Genomic DNA, 18,185 nt, shown 5'->3' on the forward strand with positions numbered 1-18,185 from the left:
TCAGAATCTTCCTATGCCTTCTGCTTGGCTTTCCTGTGAATGAGTGGAAGAGGCCTGTTCCAAAGGTATTCATCTGGGGGCTCCTTGTTAGCAGATACACAGGTCACAGGTCAACGTGAGGCTCAGAGAAGTCCACTATGACCATGAAGAGAGGTGGCCTAACCTCTTAGATGGAGCCCTGAGACCAGAGGGCCTGCCCTTGGAAGTGGCTTGCCAAGTGGCCTCTGTGGACAGACATTGGCTCTGAGGAGGATTTGGTCTCTCGCTCGTGTAAGCTTTACAAAAAGGAGTACACAAAGCTCCATGAGACTGGGCCCTGTCCTCTCTCTGTACCAGCATAGTTTCCCTGAGGAGGGGTCTCTCTGGCCTGCACCAGCTTCGCTTCATTCTCCCAAGGGCTCTGTTCCAGTATCTGCTCTCTGTTCTGTCCCAGGGCTGATGGGGAGTAGCCTGGGTCAGTGAGCTGAAGACAACAGGAAACTAGACACCCTGAGAACCAGTTTGAGCAGGAGGGGGCAGGCTGCCAGCTTCCTAGAGGCCCTCCTAGAGGATCTGGTTCCCATCCTCCCTGCTCCCCACCCCTAGGGTCTTGCACCTACTCCTGGGAGGAGTCAGGGAAGGTTTAGCCCAGGACACCTGGGAAGTCTGTCACAGGCCTGTGCTCAACATATTCATGGGCAGAAGTTATCCATCACCCAGACAGCTCCATCTTTGAGAACTTGAATGCAGTGTGTCTCAGTCCTCAAGTTTTGAGAATGTGAGTCACTGCCTGAAGAATGAATTAACTCTCCTCTCCCCCTCCTTCTGTGTGTGTGAGTGTTCCCTGGAGGAACTTCTGCTGGTCTTCGGGATCTTGGCACTGAGCACTCTGGTCTTAGCTGGGCTCTTGGCTTCCACCTAGGCCCAGTTCTGACTCCCTTCATCCAGTCAGCGAAGGCTTCAGACAGAGCAGGGTGTCCTCTAGGTACCTTCTTCCTGTCCCTGCATCATCCTTGTTTTAATTTAATTATCTTGTTACTGCAATAAGATACTCAACAAAAGCAGTCAATGCAGGAAGGTTTATTTCAGCTCCCAGTCAAGGGGATACAGTTTATCATGGAGGGGAAGGCATGATGGTATGAACAGAGGTGGCCAGTAACATTGTGTTTACAGTCAGGAAACAAAGGGACCAATGTCATGCCTTGCTTACTTCTCTCCCTTTTGATTCATTCTAGGACCCCAGCCCAAGGAATGGTACCACCCATTTTTAGGGTGGGTCATTCCATCTCAATGAAGCCCATCTAGCTAACTCCTCACAGCCATGGCTAGAGAGTTATTGACATGGTGATTCTCAGTGATATCAGGCTGACAATAAAGGTGAATGGTCATAATTGTCCTCTATGGGGGCTCCACCCTGAACCCCTTGGGTTCCTATAACAAATCCATAAACTGGGTGACTGGTAAAGAACAGACATTCATTGCTCACAGTTCTGGAGTCTGGTCCAAGGTCAAGATGCTGGCAGACACCGTGTCTGGGGATGGTTCTCCTTTTCCTAGACAGTGCCTTCCAGCTGTATCCTTCCACTGTGACGGGCCAGTGTGAACTCTCTGGGGTCTCTTTTCTAAAGATATTAATCCGTTTCTGAGAGTTAATCACTCCCAAAAGGCCCTACCTCCTAATACAACCACGCTGGGAGTTGGGATTTGAACATGCAGACCTTCAGACCACAGCTTCTTTTATGGCTCCTCGAGGCTTCTAGCTCCTTTGGCTCTGCCCATCTTCTCACTCCACAGTGAGACATCTAGGCTTAAATCTCCACCTGTCACTCACTCCAAGGGGTATGTGCTATGCAAATCAGTAAACCTTTCAGACTTGCTGCTGTTAGTGATCTCAGTCCTTAGACCCACCCACTCTCCAGCTGCTGGCTTTTTTGCGTTCCTTGCCTGAGAGGCATGATGCAACCAGTTTCTAGGCGTTTATGGAGCATCTGTCTTGTGTCCCATGTGTACCAGGCGAGCAGCAGGTGAGCCACACACCTGTGGGCTTCCCTGGTCCCAGTTGTTCAGGCCTGACCTGAGCTTCCCATCCCCAGCCCTGCACCTGCATCACTCGGGACCAGCCTCCCCCCCTCCCCCTGTCAGCAGTGCTCCTGGATAAGTCTCAAGAGGTGGCAACTGTCAGCATCTGTTTCCACCATCCTAAGACATACATTTCCCCCCTTCTGATAGCAATTTGTGTCTTATAATTGATGTGTTTATTTAATATGGTGGGTTTTGTTTATTTCCTTACTGAAAATGTTATTTAGTCCATGATGAATCTTGCAGTTGGTGGCATTTTAACCCTGGGGATGGACATATGATAAATGCATAGAATAATCAGGGACATCTGGAAATTATTTTTTAATGAGATGGAATGACTCTAATGGGAAAAAATGTGGGTTGCCTCCTAAAGGGCGGCGGGGGGGGGGGGGACTGGAGATGTCAGGGTTGTTCAGATATCTCTGGCATTGGCTTGTCAAAGACGCCACATTCTCCTGAGTTCCACTGTTGGTTTTGGAAACCAAACCAAGCAGCTGTTTTCATAAAGACTACACGGCATAGGGCTTAGTTAGGGTGTCCCCAGCTTCTATGCACTTTTGTAGAGGTGATGAGGCCCAGGAACTCCCTGGGAATGCCTGGTCCCACAAGAGAAGAGTCCTCTGCAGGCAAAACTTGCATTTAGTGTTATTTGACAAGCGCTTCCTCCGCCGCTCACTCTGGAGAGGGGCATCTGCCAACTAGAATGTGAATCTCCCTGCAAGGAGCAGGAGGGGCTGTGGGATGGGAGGGACAGCGGCTGCTCCTGGCAGCAAGACAGAATCCAGTGGGGCAGAGGTGGAAGACACTGGACGCTGGCCTGATCTGTCCCTGCTCTGCCCTTGTTAAACTCATGGCTCATCCAGGACCTCCTTACTCCTTTCTGTCACTGCCCATTTCAAGCAGGTTTGAGTTCAGTTGGCCCCAGACCCTAACCTCCTCTGTTTCCCCCTCATTTCCTCCCATAACCAGGCAGAAACCCAGGCATTCAATGAGCATCCATCCATACCATATAAGACTTAGGGAAAGTAGAGGAGAAGCTTTAACACCAGGCTATGGTGTGTGGGTTTCACGGGTAGGAAGGAGAGGGCTCCCATTCCATTGGAGGGAAGACCATCTGGGAAAGCCTGGATCTCTGTGGTGTTGGCTTCTTCCTGATAGCTGCACTGTCCACAGGGAAGCCACACACCACAGACTCCACTGACTAGAAGGCATTGGAAGGGCAGAACAACAGCCGACCATGGAGACTTGTATGAAAAGAAGACAGAACAAAGCTCAAAACACTCTTATACTGAATACCTGTTAGGAGACCATTTTAGGTATATTGTTAAATGTTTTTAAAATCAATTGTACCTGTCTCTTTTGATGTGAAAATTTAAAATTACCTGTGTGTTTCTCACATAACTCTGGGCAGAGCTGGCTTTAGTCTCACCTATATCCTTTAAAAACAAAAACAGACAGACAGACAACTCCACTTCTTTCTTTCCAGTGTAGTCTTCTGCTCCTGTACATTCTCAGAGCAGCCTTTTCCTTCTTCTTCAAGCCCTCTTTCCCTCTGTCTTGCTGACTTTCTCCTCCCCTGTTAGCGTGTCTGATGATGGATGGAGGCTTGGGAAGGGGGAACTAGTGTCTGCCCTCTCAGGCTGCAGGTTTTTGGATACCCTGAGCCAGAGTCATATGGCTGAGGGACCTGACTTATCCAGATGTTCATGGGAATTGATGTTTTGGCAAATCTTCTCTGGCAGACTTGGAGTCAAGCAAGAATGGATTTTACTTTCACATCACTTTCCAAATTGCAGGTTACAAAGCTGTGCAGACTGTGCATTGTCTACAAACTTCAACATGAGATAACTTTAGCCAAACAACTGTTGTCTCTACTTTCTCCTTGAGAATCAAATTCCTCAGGGCCAATATCTCTTTTGAGTTGGGCATTTATTCCTGAATTACACACATTACTATGTAAATTTCAAACTAAATTATTAGATTGCTATTTGTTGATTTAAAAATTCCTGACCATTGCTCATGTTCCTCACACTGTTTTTGTTCTAATAATATTCTTGTTCTTATTATTTGCTTTATGGTTAGTATCCATTGTTCATTGTTGAGTCAAGTAGTGTGAAATAATTACACTTGCTTGCATAACTTTTTATCTCCCTGGAGATGATCACTGCCCCTTTATGGCTGCCTAGATTCTTATGGTATTTATGCAAATTCTTACAGAAGTCTCTATCAATGTGTAAAATTCCTTCAAATACTATTTCTGTCCTCCTGTTCCCAGACAACCTTTCAGATTCCACAGCTTGTTTGGGGTCCTGAGCAGCTGTATGCTTGGGAATATCCCACCTCTTCAAAGTATGGCCTACTATTTCATTGTTTTTCTTTCTAAATATGTGTCAGCATCTCTTATAGAAGGAGCAAAGAAGGTTAATGTTTGGACCAGGCATGCCTATAATCCTAGCACTCTGCAGGCAGAGGTAGGAGGATCAGAAGTTCAAGGCCATCCTTGAACTCAGTAAGTTCTAGGTCAGTGGATCTCAACTTTCCAAACACTGTGACCCTTTAGTACAGTTCCCCATGTTGTGGTGATCCCAACCCTAAAATTACTGTTTGTTGTTTATCGTATGCCCTGGTGTGTGGTTCTTGCCACTGCCTGTCTTGTTGGCTGCTGAAACTACCTTTCCTATCTGGAAAAACAGTCTGTCTGGGAAGTATTTTTTAAAAATCCTCCCCTAATCATTCTCTCCTCAGCATCTCCTCCATCTTCTCCCCCATCCTTTCCTCAGCATCTCCTCCATCCTCTCCTCAGCATCTCCCCCATCCTCTTTCCCATCCTCTCCTCAGCATCTCCTCCATCCTCTCCTCAGCATCTCCCCCATCCTCTCCTCAGCATCTCCCCCATCCTCTCCTCAGCATCTCCCCCATCCTCTCCTCAGCATCTCCTCCATCTTCTCCTCAGCATCTCTTCTATCCCCTCCCTTCTTCAGAGTTTGGTCTCATCTGCATCCCAGGGAGTGTCTTCAGCTTGCCTTCCAGCCCTCCTATTGAACTCTAGATTTTACCTTGTGATTTTAATTTCCAAGCGCTCTTCATCTTTGTCATTGTTCCCTTTGAGAGCACTTCCTGTTGTTTCACAGATTTCATATCTTATTTTGAAAAAGATATTGAATTTTTTTTTCTGGTCCTTGCATTATCTCTCTTCTCTTGTTTTTTCGTTCTCTCTTTCTCATATGAAAGTAGGTATGTTCTCTCTCTTCACTTTGTAGAGTTTCCTGATTGTGTCAGAGCAAGTCATGAGATGCTGTTTAGAAACCTAATGCACACATATAGAAATAATTTGACAAGTGGGCTTCAGGGTATATAGACTGGACATTTTATTGGGGGTGTTCTGAACCACAAGCACCCATAGAGCACTTCTGGGACCAGCGACTTTCTTTGAAGAAGCAGCCCCAAGTTTCCAGCCCACCATGCCTGTATAGAATGCAGAGCAATGCCATATAGCTGTTGACAGAGGAAAGTAGGGGTCCCAAAGTTCCATAGATTTCGGGATGGATTTTCGCTGGACCCTGTTTGGCTTTATTAGTACCCCTACCTTCTGTGCCTAGTGTCCCCTCCCCCATGCACTGGGACCTTTCTGGGAGGATGGGAAAGGGAAGGAGCTGTGCATTGTAGCCCAGCTGTCAGACCTAGGATCCTTCTCCCTAGGTTTACAGTTCCATGCTGTCTCCAGCCCGCCTTCCAAAGTAGCTGCTGCCCCCATACTGACGCTTTAGCCTCACAGGGCTTCTGCCCATTGCTTGTGACTCACCCTGACCCTTTGGTAGGTGGTGGGTTTCTGATTTCTCACTTTTGCTAATTTCTCCATCTGCTTTCCAAACTCTGTTGTCTGCGGGTGTCACCTCTCCTGTTCCCTCTGTCCCTATCTTTTTCTTATCCTTTCTCTCTTATCTTAGTGGGGTTGGGGAAGAGGCAGATGTGGATTAAATCTACCAGGTTTTTGTTTGTTTGTGGTTTTTTGAGAGTGGGTTTTTCTGTGTAATAGTCCTGGCTGTCCTGGAACTCGCTTTGTAGATCAGGCTGGCCTCAAACTCAGAGAACCCATACCTCTGCCTCCCAAGTGCTCGGGTTAAAGGTGTGTGCCACCATCACCTGGTTGAATCTACCAGTTTTAACAGGAATTCCTCTGGGAATCTTTATACAGTGTAAAATCTGCTGGCTGCCCCATGGGAGGACTTCTCTAGTGCTGATGCTCTGCTGTCCAACCAGGCATCCACAAAACTTTGTAATTAAGCTCAATTCTATTCACAAACTACTGAAGCCTAAGTTAAATGTTACATGAGTCTAGCTTATACCTGAATTTGTTTGCTTCTAAGTAAATTCTAATCTTACCAGAAGTACATTGGTATTTTTTTTTGACTAAATATTTTTGTTTTACCCCCCCCCCCCTTTTTTTTTGAGACAAGGACACCAGGGCTATGTAGAGAGACCTTGTCTCCCGAGTGCTGGGATTAAAGGCGTGAGCCAATAACCTCAGGCTTGATCGGTATTTTAAAAGGTCAGATTTTCTGTGATCCCTTCCTGCTTAAAACTGCAACACAAAATTTTAGTTGCTTATACTGGAATTAGAACTTGCTCCGGAAAGCCCAGGGCTTGGCTAAGTCGCCCTGAATTTTCTCTGGGTGTACATAAGAAATTGCATGGGAGGAGCCTAATTCAAGAAAACCAGGCTGGGTTTAGAACCTTTAAATACGTGTGCTTATAAAAAGGCTACTTCTCCGTACATGAAAACAAACGCTCTTTCTCTGCTAGCGCACACAGGACCTTTACCTGGGAGCGTTAAAGATGGCGGCACCCATATTAAAACCTGTAGGATCAGCTGTGTTAGGAAGGGCTTGTCTTTCACCAGCTCCGATTGCCCAGGGGTGGGGGACCCCCGCTCAGCTCAGGTGGGAGAGCCCTTTGCAGGTCCTCACGGAGACCTCTTTGTCTTTTGCCTCTACAGGTGCCCCCTTTCAAAGGTCTCAGCATCCTCACGCTACCTCCTGCCGCCACTTCCACCTGGGCCCCCCGCAGCCGCAGCAGCTAGCCCCGGACTTCCCGCTGGCACACCCCGTGCAGTCGCAGCCGGGCCTCAGCGCCCACATGGCCCCGGCCCACCAGCACAGCGGCGCGCTGCACCAGTCGCTGACCCCGCTGCCCACCCTGCAGTTCCAGGACGTCACAGGTCCCTCCTTCCTACCTCAGGCCCTGCACCAGCAATACCTGCTGCAGCAGCAGCTCCTGGAAGCTCAGCACCGCAGGCTTGTCTCGCATCCCAGGTTGGCAGGGGCGGGGCCGAGGAAAGAGGGCGGGGTCGCGGAGGGGCAAGGGTTGCGGCTGGGCTTCTAGCAGCCAAAGTTGGATGCAGTCGCAAGTGGTTCTGCAGGGGATGACTTTTTGCTTCAGTTAGTGGCATTCGTTCAGGACAGAGTCTAGTATGACTCCTCACATCACCCAGGTTAGGGGTCAGCGGCACGATGAATGTTTGTAGCATTCGGGAGGTTTCACTAAAGGTCTCTCAAGTCCTCGCCAGCTCTCATGGTGGCCTGATTTTGTTTTTCCTCAAACCACACCAGGATACCAAAGGGAGCCTCCAAAGGGCCAGCGTCTAGTTGGAGACTGGCGTTGGCGACTGGCTGTACACCCGTGAAACCGAATACAATTAGCAGAGACCAAATGTCCTAATGTCCAAATATCCTACCTGCGCCTCAGCTGTAAAGAAGAAATGGATGCGCACAGCTGGGCGCCTCTCAGTCTTCTGGGTTCCGGGGTTCTTTTCACACTAAAAAGTAACGACTATGAAGAATCTCTGCTTACAGGGATTTATCACACTAAAAAGTAACAACTACGAAGAATCTCTGCTTACAGGGGCTTAGAAATTTTAAAGCATCTATTAATTTATTAAAAATAACAATAGACTCCTCGTGCTAAATTAATAAAACCTTCTCTTTTTAATTTAATTCTTTTATTGAACATAGAATTTTCTTCTCACATAATATATACAGATTATGATATCCTCTCCCCCTGCTCCTCCCAGTTCCTCAGCACCTCCCCTCCCATCAGGATCCATTCCCTTTCTGTCTCTCATTAGAAAACAAACAGGCTTCTAAGGGGTAATAATAAAATAAAATGAAATGAAATAAGATAAAATAGACAAGAAATTAGCAGTCGGAATTAGACGAAACAGACCAACATCAAGAAAAGACACGCACTCGGTAATCCCATAAAAACACGAACCTGGAAGCCATAAATATTTACACAGAGGACCTGGTGCAGAACCCTGCAGGTCCTGTGTGTACTGCATCAGTTTGTGAGTTCATATGAGATTTGATCATGTTGATTTAGAGGGTGTTGTTCTCCTCGCGTCCTCCATCCCCTCTGGCTCTTAAACATTTTCCATCTTTCTTCCTCAGAGTCCCTTGAGCTCTGAGGGGAGGGATTTGATGGAGATGTCCCATTTAGAGCTGTGTGCCCAAGGTCGTGCCTGCACTGTGTCCTAGAAGTTTGGTTATGTTACGTACTTGTTTTCATTCAATTCTAGAAAATCTTTATTTTTCTCCTCCTCCTCTTCCTCCTCCTCCTCCTCTTCCTCTTCTTCCTCTTCTTTTTTCAAGACAGGATTTTACCATGTGTTTCTGGCTGTCCTGACGTGTGGGTGGGGGCACACGTGTGTATGTGTGGGCGTGCGTGCGTGTATGTGTATGTGTGTTTTCCCTCTTTGATTTGCTGAACTGGGGTTATTTATTTATTGTGTTTTCTTGGGTGTGGTTAACCTCTTTAGGTTGGAGTTCTCTTTTTAGCACCTTCTGTAGGTTTGGAGATGTAGATTCATTGCTTGAATTTGGTTTTATCATGGAATGTCTTATTTTGTCCATCTATGGTGACTGAAAGTTTTGCTGGGTGTGGCATCTGGATCTGGGCTGCCCTCTGTGGTCTCTTAGAGTTTATAGAATGTCTGTCCAGGCCCTTCTGGCTTTTAAAGTCCCCATTGAGAAGTCAGGTGTAATTCTAATAGGTCTGTCTTTATATGTTACTTGGTCTTTTTCCCTTGCAGCTTTTAGTTTCCTTTCTTTGTTCTGCATGCTTAGCGTTCTGGTTGTTACGTGTCAAGGGAGTTTTCTTTTCTAGTTCAATCTATTTGGTGTTCTCTAAGCTTCTTGTTCCTGGATAGGCACTTCCTTCTTCACGTTAGGGAAATTTTCATTGATGGCTTTGTTGAAAATATTTTCTGTACCTTTGACTTGGATTTCTTATTCTTCTATTCCTATTGTTCATAGCTTTCATCTTTCAGAGTGTCCCAGATTTCCTGGTTGTTTTGTGCCGGGATTGTTAAAGAGTGAACATTTTCTTTGAGTGAGCTATCCATTTCTTCTGTCAGGTCTTCAGTGCCTGAGATGCTCCCTTCTGTCTCTTGTATTCCGTTCACGAGGCTTGCCTCCGAGGTTCCTGTTCTGTTCCTGAATTTTTCATTTCCAGATTTCCCTCAGTTTGGGATTTATTTATTGATCCTCTTTCCACTGTCAGGTCTTGAATGGTTTATTCCTTTCTTTCCACTGTTTCTGTTTTCATAGAATTTTTTTAAGGGTTTGTCCATTTCTTCCTTAAGGGCCTTTATCGTATCTACAAAGGCTGTTTTAAAGTCTTTGTCTTGTGCTTAAGCTGGGTTAGAAACTTAGGGCTTGCTGTGGTAGGGTTTCTGGCTATTATTGTTTGTGTTTTTATGCTGGTGTCTGGGCATCTGGGTTTGGGAAGATTGAAATTCTAGGTGCTGATGTCTGGTCTCGTCTTTGTTGGGTGCTTTATTCTTTGGTTTCTGTTTCCTCTCTGATTCTTGGGAGAGTGTGGTAACTGTGTGTTGCCTGGTAGGAGATTCTTCTGGGATCCTGACAGCTGTGGCCACTGGGGTTCCAGGCAAAATGTGTTTCTAGGTATTGGGAGCTGACACTTATAAATGGGGATGGACTAACAGGGGTGCTAAGGGGGTCCACAGGAGGGAGGATAGCAGGGTGTTCCATGAGGATCTGGCTAATCCCCTGTGAATGGGACAGAGGGGTGAGGAGAGGCCACAGCAGGTAGTCTGCTACAGAGGTGGGATGAGACTGGGGGATTGGATCTGGAGAAGGAGAGGGAGGTGAAGATCTGCAGTTAGCCTAACTGCTTCCCTGGCTGGAGAGACCTGTGGATTCCCGGGGCTATAAAATATTCTTATGAAAAATGAGCATGTATCAGTTTAGTGAGAAGAACCACTCAAAATGTATTTGTAAGTCTCTGTGACACACAGCTTGGCAGAACTTATCTGTGCCCTCATGTCTGCTTCTGTACTAGATCTTGAAGAGTCCTATGTCACAAAGTTTCCAGAAAGTTCCACTGTTTGCTTGCAAGAGAGTGAAGGGTGAAAAGGAAAATAGGGTTTTTCACTCTCAAGCTACCTAAATGGCCCCAGAGACTCCTAAGGTTCCATGACAGGTATAGGTCCTTAGGCATTTGGGACTAGGTGGCTCCAGAGACTCCTAAGGCTCCATGATAGGTGTAGGTCCTTAGTCATTTGGGACTGGGTGGCTCCAGAGACTCCTAAGGTTCCATGATAGGTATAGGTCCTTAGGCATTTGGGACTGGGTGGCTCCAGAGATTCCTAAGGTTCCATGATAGGTATAGGTCCTTAGGCATTTGGGACTGGGTGGCTGGGGTGGCTGGGGCCGCCAGACAGTGTTGTGAGAAGTTAAGGAGCAAGGCTGCCATGATCTGGTGTGTTCAGGAAAGGCTTCCTGGAGAAGGATGGCACTTCCTTGAAAACTAGGAAGAGTGTGGTGGAGAGACGGATGGTGGGAGCGGATGGAGGATACAGGGGACCAGTTTCTGCTCACCTGGGAAATTCGTTGATGTTAGGGAACTCTAGTTTCTGTGGGGATAGCAGATCACTCAGAGCTCTTGGGAGCTTGCCTGGCCCAGGCAGCCCCTAACACAAAGGCTTCTTTCTTTCTGTACAGGCGGAGTCAGGATCGAGTGTCTGTCCACCCCCACCGCCTCCACCCCAGCTTTGACTTTGGCCACCAACTGCAGACACCTCAGCCCCGGTATCTGGCTGAGGGCACTGACTGGTGAGTGGGTGGTTGGGTGGGATGCTGCAGAGCGCAGGAGGGAGGGAGAGAGATCTCACCAGACCTGGGGGCTTTCGTTTTGTATCACTTTCGAAGGGTATAGGTTAAACCCCAGTCTACTGAGACCTGGTGTCTACTTCAGTCACCTACAGGGTGTGGTTACAGGAAGGAACTCAGTGTAACTGGACACTATCCTGGGCCAATTCTGGTTGATGGTCCTGCCAGAAAGAAGGGAGACAGGATGTGAAATATTTCCCAGGTTCAGTAGAACTACAAACTAGTAGACTCTAGAGGACCGCTTGGGAGGAGAACGCAGAGGTGCCAGGGTGGTCAGGGAAAGCTTTCTGGAGACGATGGTCTGGAAGAATCCACAGAGCTATGGTAAAACTCACCAGCAAGGCCATGCATGGGGTGTGACGTGGGCAGAGGTTAGAGGTAAGGGAAGGACTTAGGAGTGAAAGAGGAAGATGGAGGGTGTTGTGTCTTAGAGACAGGTGACCCCTAGGAAATTTTCCCATGCTTCTGGAGCTTTACAGCCCATTCACCTCCTCAGCTGTCATCTAGGAGAGATCTGGTCTTAACTAGAGTCAGACTAGACCTCCCCAGATAATTTTAAAAGACCTGTAGTTCACTGGGTATTTCTGGATACAGGGCATCCATCATGCCTGCAGTGCAACTCTGAGTAATTGTTGATAAAATTCCTTTCCTGGGGAAATGGGACAGTGTCTATGCGCTCCCTTCAAGGTCCAAATGACAAATCAAAAGTTGTATTTCACCAAAGTTTCCCCTTGAGAACCAGTGAACTTATTGGGCTTCCTTTTAGGGGCAGGGAGATGCTTACAGGAGCATGGGGAACCCCCAAGGCAGCCTCACTGGACAGTTTAGTGGTCCTCTCCATCCCTCCTTCTCTGAGGGGATGTCAGCAGTCCCCAGGCCCTGTCCTGATTGATGCCAAGCAGGAAGTGGTGGCAGTTTTGTTCAGAGGACAGTGATATACTGCGGTAGTTCACTCAAAAGAGGGATGCACATATTGACATATATGTGCCCATCTACACATATGCTTATCTATCTATCTATCTATCTATCTATCTATCTATCTATCTATCTATCTATCTATCTATCTATCTATGTGTGTGTACTTATGTGCACCTAAAGAGTCACAGAAAGAAACAGATAGGCTGTAATGGTGGCTTTTGGGGGAATGGAGGTGAAGCAGATGCTGGAATTCTTTGTTTTCTTTTAGATAAAGAATACAAGAAGGGGTGGGTAGAATATTCCTCCATGGAAAGAGAGCGACGACATGCCAGTGTGTCTTCTTCCACACGTGGGGCCGGGAAAGCTGGTTAGGTCAGGACGGCTTTGACAGCCCCTTCCATTATAGCTGGGACTGATTTCACTGTTTCCCATGCTTCTGGGCGCCAGAAAGAGTGTTGTGAGCATGCTCTGTTGGCTGCCATCTTCAGCATTCTCAGGTACTCCCCGCTAAGCTGAACAATCTCTCTTAAAAGACAGATCGCATTACTGCCAACTTCCGCCCAGCCTTTTTCCCAATTAGCAGATTCAAATGAGGAAAGTTTAATTGCAGTCTGGATTCAGTTCTGTCCCTCAGCAGTAAACGGAGCCCCCAGAACCCTGTCCACAGCTGAGCGATTTGAACACAAACACCGGGTCTGACACGGTGTGGGGCGTGTCACAGGCGGGGTCCACAGTGGGACGTCACCCTTGGGAGGAGTCAGGAGCAGTGCGGAGCATCATCCCTGTCCTTAGCTGGTTTATGCATCCAACCCGCATCCTCTTTCTCTTGTCAACCTCTCTGCATTCCCTGCTGCTCTGAGAAACATTAAGAATAAGGATCTGGGAGGCTGGTGAGCCTGATCCACATTCCACAGTCCTGTGTGGACCCACCCCTGAGCTCATTCTGCTGGTCCTGTCCCCACTGGGGCAGCAGATTTTCCTCCCTGCAAGGAGCTCTGCTTCAGCAAGGGTGGACCCAATGGTGAGAAGGCTTTTTTCCCCCTTTGTTTTTGTCCATCACTCATGCTAACTGTATCTCTATTCTCTTCTATGGAGCTGCCTTATCTTCCAGGAGACAGCGAGTAATTGGGTGACAGGAGATGCATTGTAGGGAAAGATCTTCTAACCCTCTGCAGGGACCTCCTGGAAGGTTGTCACAACAGCCGCCACCTACCCAGTCCTTTCCTTTAGTACCATCAGAAGTCACCGAATTCCGCCCTGGGTCATTCTGAGGATTTGGCCTCAGGTCTGGGCCAGCCCCAAGTTTAAGGCTATCCTGGTCTTACTTTGTGATATCATACCCTTCCCAGTCAATTCTTCAAGTAGATATCCTGGCCTAAGAGTGAGTGAGAGCATCAGGCCTTGGGAGATGATTCTCAAGTAGCCCCCTTCTCCATCTCTGTCTGAAACTTGACCCTGAACTTGAGCCACAGCCCAGGGTCTCCATCCTTGTCATGGGTCCGCTCTGGGTCACAGCTCTGTGCTGGTTTATGCAATATCTGAATGCAGATGCTGTATAGAGTCTGTCCAGTGGCTCACAGTGAAGGAAAAATGCAATCTCTGCTACCTTAAAACATGACGGGAAGCAGGATGCCTTTCTTTCTCTCTCTCTCTCTCTCTCTCTCTCTCTCTCTCTCTCTCTCTCTCTCTCTCTCTCGCTCTCGCTCTCTCTCTCTCTCTCTCTCTCTCTCTCTGTGTGTGTGTGTGTGTGTGTGTTGGGGAGGGTGAAAACTAGATTGCTCCTCCTGTTGAGTTCCCATTATTTAGTTTTTGCTGTTACATTCTGACCACTCTGAAGTCACTTCAGGTGATCCTCAAAAGTGGACCAATGGCAGCTCATGCCTGCAATCCTAACATTTTGAAGGCAGAGGCAGGAGGATTGTAAGTTCACTTCTGGCCTGGGCTACAGAGTAAGGCTCTGTCTTAAGAAACCATTTTAAAAGTTCCTACCTAGTTCTCTCTGTCTCTCCCTCCCTCTCCCTTTCTCCCTCACTTTGTCCTTCACTTTCCCTCTCTCTCCCTCTCTTGTTTCTTAGCAGAAACACTTTGGGAATACCAGAAAATACTCTGGTATGGCTTCCTGTCCTTCTGTGATGTTGGCAGCAATTGATGACCTCTGTCTGGGTCTTTATCTATTTGAAGGATGCAAAATGGTGTCAGATAATTTAATAATTTCTTGTTCATATGCTTGCTGGAAAGCTTCATATGAGAAATGACCCTCATCAGCCCTTTGGTTACCCTGAAGTACCTTAGTCAGGGAAAGGGCAAGTCAGACGCTTGGGTCTTCTCTTTGTTTACTCGGCTGCTGGGTTAGGAGCTGGTCCCTTGGCATCCTTCAGAGAGGATCTTTTGTTCAGCATCATCTCAGCCCACATTTAATGTCTTTCATGGGCTTCACTATCTTTTTTGCAGTTAGTTACTGACATGCACATTATCCAAACCTGGCTGCTGCAAGCCTCTTCTGGAAAATTCCTTCTGCCGTGACCCTGGTGCACATTAATAGCGTTCCTGCCTTTGGTTATGGCAGAATGTTCCAGTTTCTCCTCTTGCATGGTCTCCACAGACCCCAAATGAGCTCCGTTTCTTGTTAGCCACCGGTTCCTCTGTTTCTTTATGAGGATCTAAGTTCTTACTGCCATCATTTTCTTCTGTCTGCAGATCTTGCTTACTATTTTTTGTGGAGCTGGTCCATCAGCACCCATACCTCCTTCCAGCCTTTGCTCGTCCAACAAAGCTTTGCTTCATCTTCATTTTTACTGGATGCAGCCTTCATGCTTGATATTATCTTTTTGATTTCTTCTTATTTCTGTCAATTCTTTCTCTTCTGGCTGCTTCTGTGATAATTTGTACCCTTCTCTATCCAAGGGGCCTTTTTCTTTAATCTCAGGTTGGCTTTAAACTTTTTATTATTTTTAAAATGTTATTGTTATGTACGTTGAGTTATTTTCTTTATGTTACACTGTTGAAATTTGTTTATCATTTTGAGCCTGTAGGTTTACAGTTTCCATTGAATTTGGAAATGTTTTAGTGAAACTCATGTTTAAATGAAGTGAGTTTTTCGAAACTTTTAGGAAGTGACAGGGTGGACTGGGATTCATTTCTAGCCTGTAGGGTAAGCAGTCGAGGGGAGTCACTCACCTGAGGTTTTATCGAGTGGGGAAAATATGGTCACTGCCCGTCCTCAATCTGGTCCTGGCTTCCTTTGCTCAGTACCCCTGACCTATTCCATTTGGACTCTTCCGTGGGAGCGAGCCTTGGGCTTGGTTCTTAGAGAATGGTTCTTAAGGTTCTGGGCTGTTCCAGGTGCCTCGGGTCTTAGATGCGGGTCCGAGGAGGGGGTAGGGTGGAGGGAGACATGGAAATGGCTCGTTGTGGGTAGGCAGCTTGTAGGAAGATTAATCAATGCCATTTTCTTCCACTCTGAAGGGCAGAGTCGGTAGCATGAGTTCCGACTTAGCCCCAAGGTGGTGTGGGAGACCTCTTCTGAAATGGGTTGGTGCCTCCCCGACCTTGTAGCTCAGGAGGCTGTGTCCCCACAGGGATCTCAGTGTGGACGCTGGCCTGAGTCCTGCCCAGTTCCAGGTGCGGCCCATCCCGCAGCAGTATCAGCATTACCTAGCCGCTCCTCGAATGCACCACTTCCCCAGAAACTCTTCCTCCACACAGATGGTGAGTGATAGAGTCCTGGGGGCGCCCGGGGGGGGGGGGGGTGGAGGCGGGGCGGGGGCGGGGTATAAAAGTCTTCACTGCCTCCTGCATGCTAGCGCTGAGGTGAGGCCGTGGCTCTCCTCTCCGGTGCTCAGGGTCCTCCGAGTCCCGGCTCCTAGGCAGACCAGTAGCTGCCCTCCACTCTCAGCCCCAGTTCTTATTCCGGCTTGAGGAAGATGAGACAGAGCAAGTCCAAATGCCAGCCCTGCTGAGGGGTGTCAGGTAGAAGAGGCAGCGCTGCAGGCTGTAGTCTTTGGGGGAAATGCCCAGTGCTGAAAGACTCTGCCCTGGGGCTGGGGAGATGGCTCAGTCAGTAAAAAACGCTTGCTGTACAAGCATGAGACTTTAGTTTGATTCCCAGCACCCACACCAAAAGCCAGGCGTGGTGGTGTGTGCCTGTAACATCAGAGCTGGGGAAGTGGAGGCCAGGAGATCCCCCGGGGGCTCTGGCTTGCCAGCTTGGCCTTATCAGTGAGCCCCTGGTGCTTCTGAGCACCTCAGTCTCACAAAATGAAGAGGGCAGCTCCTGAGGGACAATACCTGAAGCTGACCTTAGGCCTACACACACACACACACACACACACACACACACACACACACACTCCTCTCTCTCTGTGTTGACAGAGGTTTCTGTCCCTCCTGGTACCTCAGCTGTTCAACCCCAAAGAAACACACAGAGGTCTACATTAATTATAAACTGGTTGGCCTATTAGCTCAGGCTTCTTATTAACTAATTCTTACATCCTGCATTAACCCATAATTGTCTGTGTTATCCATGTGGCTTGGTATGGTTCATCAGTGAGGCGCTAGCATCTTGCTTAATCTGTGATGACTATAGACTGAGTCTTTTCTCTTCCCAGAATTCTGTTCTGGTTGCCATGCCTATACTTCCTGCTTGGCTACTGACCAGTCAGCGTTTTATTAAAATACAAGTGACGAATCTTTACAAAGCACAGGACCACTGCCCCACAGCATCCCTGGGCGTGACTACGCTTTTTGTGTGTGTGTGAGAGGAGAGAGATGGAATGTAGACACCACACGTGTCTCTCACAGGGCTGAGAGAGTGTCACAATAGATCCTAGAAGGACCTCCCCACAGACCTAGGACACCCGCTTCCCAGGAGCAGCCCTCTTGGGGCTATAGAACCCAGAATGTGCCAGAAAACTCAGGTTGGGTTTGAGGCTGCCAGTGACACATAATACCAAGAGAAACTCTTGTTGCTGTCCCCAAATAGAATTCTCCCTTCTCAACCCTTGTTTCTGTCACCTAGCCACCCCGTGACTTGGGAAAGGAGCACTTACTACACACTAGACACAATTATAAACACCTCATATAACTAATCTTACTTCCTCCTGCCAGTACCCTGTGCAGCCAGCCATGATGTCCATTTTGCACACTGGTAAACTGAGGCCTAGAGAGATGAAGTAATTGGTTCCATTGTATGCAGTGGAAACCTTGATGGCAGCTGGTCTGTCACCTCGCCAGGGTTATGGAAGGCTGAATAAAACAGATCAGCAACTTTGGGGCTAGAGTCTGTATTTAAAAGACTAATATTTTGTTCCTCATGGGTTTCTAAAAATTTATTTTTACATATTTATTTTTATTGCATTACAATACTGTTTACCTTGGTTACTGATCTTTTCGGCCCTGGAGATGACCCATAGCCATCCTGTTGCTCTTGAAGATAGTAGAGGAGGCTCCGCCACCCAGTTGCCTGGGCCTGAGCCTTGACTCTGTCACTTGCTTGAGTGACATGAGCTGATTATTTAATCTCCTGGTGCTGTCTTCATCCCCTCAGTAGAAGGGGGATTTGTAATTGTCCCTGCAGGTTCCATCAGGTGAGGTCACAGGAAGCACGCAGAATACTACTGTTGCTCAGTCAGGGTCAGCGGCACCGTATTGATGGGCATCAGAGTCTGTGCACAAGCTTGGCTCTTCATGAACAGGGTAGAAAACAAGATCAGGAGGGGCAGCCCTGCTGGGCAGTAGGTCTGGGTGTGCTCTCTGGTGGCTGAGGGAGGAGGGGTTGCCTCTCAAGCCCAGGAGAAGCCTGGAACGTTAGTCACTCTCTCCAAACTGTTTTCTCCCTGTCAGGTTGTCCATGAAATTCGAAACTACCCTTACCCACAGCTTCACTTCCTCGCGCTCCAGGGACTAAATCCTAGTCGGCACACCTCTGCTGTTCGGGAGAGCTACGAGGTATGTTGCTTTATACGGCGGCACCGCGGCACCGACTGGATGGCGAGCTATCGTTCACACACCATTCTCTCTGCC

The 18,185-nt window shown here is 47.8% G+C and overlaps 1 protein-coding gene across 2 annotated transcripts in view; it reads left to right on the forward strand.

Annotated features, from left to right (window-relative positions):
- The window catches only part of Ark2c (arkadia (RNF111) C-terminal like ring finger ubiquitin ligase 2C), a 97,495-nt gene that overhangs the window by 65,314 nt on the left and 13,996 nt on the right, over nucleotides 1–18,185 (forward strand). The window contains exons 2-5 of one of the 2 annotated variants that reach the window (XM_057789188.1): nucleotides 7,055–7,370; nucleotides 11,079–11,189; nucleotides 15,743–15,872; nucleotides 18,006–18,110. In XM_057789188.1, coding sequence (XP_057645171.1) covers nucleotides 7,055–7,370; nucleotides 11,079–11,189; nucleotides 15,743–15,872; nucleotides 18,006–18,110 — 662 coding nt within the window. The remainder of the gene's footprint in view (nucleotides 1–7,054; nucleotides 7,371–11,078; nucleotides 11,190–15,742; nucleotides 15,873–18,005; nucleotides 18,111–18,185) is intronic. The other variant, XM_057789190.1, reaches the window with a different exon arrangement.

The sequence above is a fragment of the Chionomys nivalis genome, chromosome 14, assembly GCF_950005125.1.
Source record: "Chionomys nivalis chromosome 14, mChiNiv1.1, whole genome shotgun sequence".
In the NCBI taxonomy this organism is placed as follows: Eukaryota; Metazoa; Chordata; class Mammalia; order Rodentia; family Cricetidae; genus Chionomys; species Chionomys nivalis.